Source organism: Penaeus vannamei, chromosome 19 (assembly GCF_042767895.1).
Source record: "Penaeus vannamei isolate JL-2024 chromosome 19, ASM4276789v1, whole genome shotgun sequence".
Lineage (NCBI taxonomy): Eukaryota > Metazoa > Arthropoda > Malacostraca > Decapoda > Penaeidae > Penaeus > Penaeus vannamei.
The window spans coordinates 38,977,824-38,982,483 of record NC_091567.1 but is presented as its reverse complement, the minus strand read 5'-3'; the positions used below and the strand labels follow the sequence as shown (position 1 = coordinate 38,982,483).

Genomic DNA, 4,660 nt, shown 5'->3' with positions numbered 1-4,660 from the left:
TGATTCGGGACCATTAGGCACACACATTTTGATGTAACATTAACAGCTCATCGATAAGAACCAATTTGAATTCATCATCCAGTCCATCTTATTATCAATCAAGAATCTATCAACTGTATTTGAAGAAAATGCATTGCCTTAAAATACATGCCATATGCTAAAAAAAAAAGGTTTGAGGGGGAAATGAAAATACAGTAATAATAATCATATATTTTTTATTAGACCTAATACAACTATTACTTTTCCCACGCTATTCGGTTCCGTGTTGCAGCAAGACATGGATATCACAGCTTGGTATCGTTTCAGGTAAGTGAAGAGAACTGACTATGGGTCTCCGATAATGAGTTTGTATTCATTGATAATGGTGTGAATTTTTTGCTAAAGTTATGTGTTCCCTGCAGAAAGTTATGTGTTCCCTGCAGTATTACATTCAATTCTTTTTGGAAAATGTGAGTTTGTGAGATGTGAGATGTGCACCTCAGTGGTGAGCTAGTATAGGGCATATACTGATGTGGCTTGTATATGTATGCAATTGTTGTAACCACAAATAAACTTTTCTTTTTTTAGACGTCATGATAAAATTCTTAAGTATCATTTTTGTGAGAACCATCACTATTTGTTGACTTCAAATGACCTGTATAGTCTTCACATGAGTATGTCACTTCTTTAATATATAGATAATAATTTCAAATTATAATTCCAACAAAACTCATCACTAACATTATTTCAATTTATCTTTTATTTTTTTACAAATTTTTTAACTACTCACATACACAATTCTAAACACATGCACACTTTCCCTGACTCAGCGGCCAACGTTGCTAGTACAGATATCTAGTTTTCCTTTATGTCTATTTAGCATACCTAGATGGCCTGTCTTTTATTTGGACAAATACAATACTGTATGACTTCTCTAGAATAATACTACCAAGTATAACACAAGGCTTCCCTTAAAACCATAGTCAGAGTTAATTTACCATTCAATTTACTTGTGTATGTGGAAGGGAAGGATAACAAAGAGAAATTGAGAAATTAGAAAGAAGAATAAAAAGGCCAATGATACATTTAGCTATATCACAACTCCAACTTGAAGCTATTCAATGTTGTATTTACACCTGTTGTATTTAATTACCAAGTGTTGTGAGAAATATGTCAAAATATTAACATTCTTCAAAACAACAACACTGCAGCACTAGAACATGCTGATATAACAGTGTCTTTTATATACTACTTTATACAGGAGAAATAAAGAATAAAAAAGAAATAAAGAAAAATAATAAAGAGCTGTCATAACTTCTTGTGCTTGTCAGCATATCATAACTCGAACTTCAAAAAAAAAAAAAAAAAAAAAGTTTTAAGAAAATAATGATGGACATGAAGCCAATTTCTGAAATCAACTTCATTCTGTTGTACTCCCTATACGATCTTCTGTTCCAGGTATATGCTGTGCCGTGCAAAGGTGATCCCTGCAGCCACAGTTTGCAGGTTAGTGATATGAGCCACAGTCAACGCTTGTTTGTGTTTTTTCCCTGTGATAGCTTGATAATAGTTTCCTTCTTCTATCATTTAAGATATGTTGCTGAAATGTGTTAATATTTCCCCAAACCATTAAGCTAATATATATTCATTCCTCTTCTCCCAGGTGAAAATTTTGAGGATGAGCATCTGAAATAAAAGGAGAAAAAGGATGTAAAGACTCTCACAAAATAACAGCAAATATGTAGATCTCATAAAACAGCTTCATATATTATAGTGGGACATGTATGCACATCATGGTATATGGAAGAAATGCACATTATATATAAACATTAATATATAACAACATCATAACACTACAAGCCTCGAAGTTCAAACCTTATACTTACCATTATGATTCTTACAGTAAATGAGCAGACAAGCAGGTTGAGCAATTTACTCATAGAGCTTGAGGAAGTTGGAGTGGAATTCCCGGAACTTCTCAAGCATGACCTTGAGTTTGTCGGGCTGCGGCAAGATGGTGGTTCTGAAAAGGAGAGAGAGAGGTGGTGGTCACATTGGGTTTAAATCCTTGGAAATTGCAAGAGCATAACAAATGTTCTCTTCATCCTTCTGGTTATGTTCATCTAAGTAGTCAAGAATTCTTTCACTCTAACATAAAAGGTATAAACAGAGTGGTAAGATAAGAATGATACAAACTGGAAAGAAAAGACAGAGGGTAGAAAGGATTATGATAGAAAAACAGACTGAAGGCAGAAACAAGTAGCTTACTACTTTCTTATACAAAACACACAAATAAGAAATTACCTGAAATGATATGTTCCTGGTCGCTGGCCAAAACCACTACCTGGGACAATGCAGATGCCTGTGTTCTCTAGAAGCTGGAATGCATAAAACACATCTGCGGCCTGACCTTCTTTCTTGGCAGCCTCAATAGCCTTTTCTGGCAATGTGATCTGAAAAAAGAAAAGAAAAAAATCACAATACCATCAAAGGTAGCCTAATACAAATAAAAAATGTTCATATTCAATCTGACATCACTCATTAAAAACAGACAATAATGCAATGCAAATATACCTGTGGGAAGGCATACATTGCCCCCTGGACAATATTACAACTCATTCCTGGCACAGAGTTGAAAGTATCTGCGACCATCTTCGCCCGGGTGGCCAGGGAGCTCAGTACACCTTGCTTTTCCTTCATGAATGACTCGTAAGATGGCTCGCCTTCCTTCGGAGGGTTGACAACGCACTCCATTACAGCCTGTGAGGATATTAGATTTTCAGTTAACTTTGGAGTAAACAGAGCCTGGAGTATAGCATGAATCAAGTTTCAGAAAGGATATATCTTGTATGAAATGAAGGAAGAACTTATGATGGAATTAATGGTTTTAGCACGGTATGAAAACAAATAAAATAAGGGTAAAATGGTATATCAAGGAGGTAAAATAATTTAAGACTACTTAAAAGATTTAAATCAACGAGTATCTACATTCATATGACTGGAAAAGAAAAATATTACACCACACAGGTACATTAGGCCATAAATATGATAAACTAAAACATATCCAAGAGTACCTTACCTGACCCAAAGTTGTGGGGCAGAGCTTGGCCGAGATGCTCTTCAGGTACATGGCCTTCACAGCTGGGTCCAAATTGATGATTTCTGCATAACCTCCTCGCAATCCACACTCACCCATGTATCCTGAATTTTGGGGAAAAGGTTGTTAATCAGTGAAAACCTCAAAATGATAAATTTACAAAAATAAGTAAAGAGTCAAATAAAATGAATAAATAGTAATTTCCACAGAGCATCCTACCTATTCGCACATGAATGCAGTTAAAAGCCATTTATTAATCTGTACATAAACTGCACAATCTGTGTTTGACAGAGCAACTCACCTTTGGAGCAAGACATGAACGACGCAAGTTCCATCTTATTGTAGGGCTCGCCCATCTCCATCAAGACCTTCTTGAACGAGTGGAATTTGCTCCCCTCTGCATACACGTTATCTTGATACACCTGGAAAGTTGCATTGCTGGTTAATGGCTCATCTTGTACTGGAAATATATGCTGTGTTTTTTAATGATAATAAATTAATCATAAAGAATAATATCCCTTTTCATTTTGTACCTCGTCAGCAAACAGGAAGAGGTTCCTTTCGTGGGCAAACTTGATGATTCCTTCAATGTTTTCTCTTGTAAGCACATTACCTGTCAGAAAACAGATAACGCACACCTAGTAACTTGTCCATTAATCAAATCAAAAGTCCTATTCCTCAAGTAAAGAAAAGCACAGATTTACAAAACAATAAAAAAAGTTATGTATAACCTAAAGGGTATCCTTTTATTAGCATCAACAAAATAAGACAAATAGCTAAAAGTAATGATAATAAAATGCTTTTCCAACAAAGGAACTTGAAACTAACCTGTGGGATTTCCAGGGTTGATCACACAAAGGGCCTTGGGGGTGCACACACTCTTGGCATCGTCATAGGCACGTTTCAGCTCCTCCAGGTCGAGGCTCCAGTTCTTGGACTCATCAAGGTAGTAGCCAATCTGAGGCAATGGAATAAACAGCATAATTGGATCAATCTCATATCTCATGACTGCAACTTCTGTTGTTAAGGGCTAAGAATGTTTCCAAATATCATCATATTTTACACAGTAAAAGAAGAGGGAGAAGGAATAGGATTAGGAGGAGGAGGAGAAAGAAGAGGAAGATCAGGATGGGGAGGAGGAGGAGGAGGAGGAGGGGGAGAAGAGAAAAAAGTCAAAGGAGGAACAGAAAAGGAAAATAAACAGAAAGCATCAATAAACCATACCTGATGGAGGTCAAACTCTGCAATGGTGGCAGAGTAGAGAGGGTACTGAGGAATGGGGATCATGACGCCAGGCTTCACCCCATTTTCATGGTTGATCATCAGTTTCATTGTTCCCTGTTGGTGCAAATTTATACTGATTATTACATATATTCTATGTTAAGAGTAAATTAGTACAGATTATTTCATGTTAGAAACTCTGATAGTGTAATTTAATACAGATTATTACATATATTCTTTGTTAGAGTAAGGCCTTAATACACAGCATCATGACTATACAGTGTATTACATTTTGGCAATGTCAACAAACACCTGCTTCTTGAGAGCACATTCATCAAACAAAATCACATTCATAACCAGACA

At 36.0% G+C, this 4,660-nt stretch overlaps 1 protein-coding gene across 1 annotated transcript; it reads right to left on the bottom strand.

Moving 5' to 3' along the window:
- Nucleotides 1-198: 198 nt before the first annotated feature.
- On the bottom strand, nt 199-4,414 carry LOC113813081 (alanine aminotransferase 1; the record flags this gene model as incomplete). The annotated part of the gene is given in 9 exon segments (XM_070134324.1): nt 199-1,665; nt 1,866-2,002; nt 2,284-2,432; nt 2,554-2,739; nt 3,059-3,180; nt 3,378-3,498; nt 3,610-3,689; nt 3,905-4,034; nt 4,301-4,414. Coding segments are annotated over 8 exon segments (993 nt in total), but the record flags the coding sequence as incomplete, so codon positions are not given.
- Nucleotides 4,415-4,660: the final 246 nt, after the last annotated feature.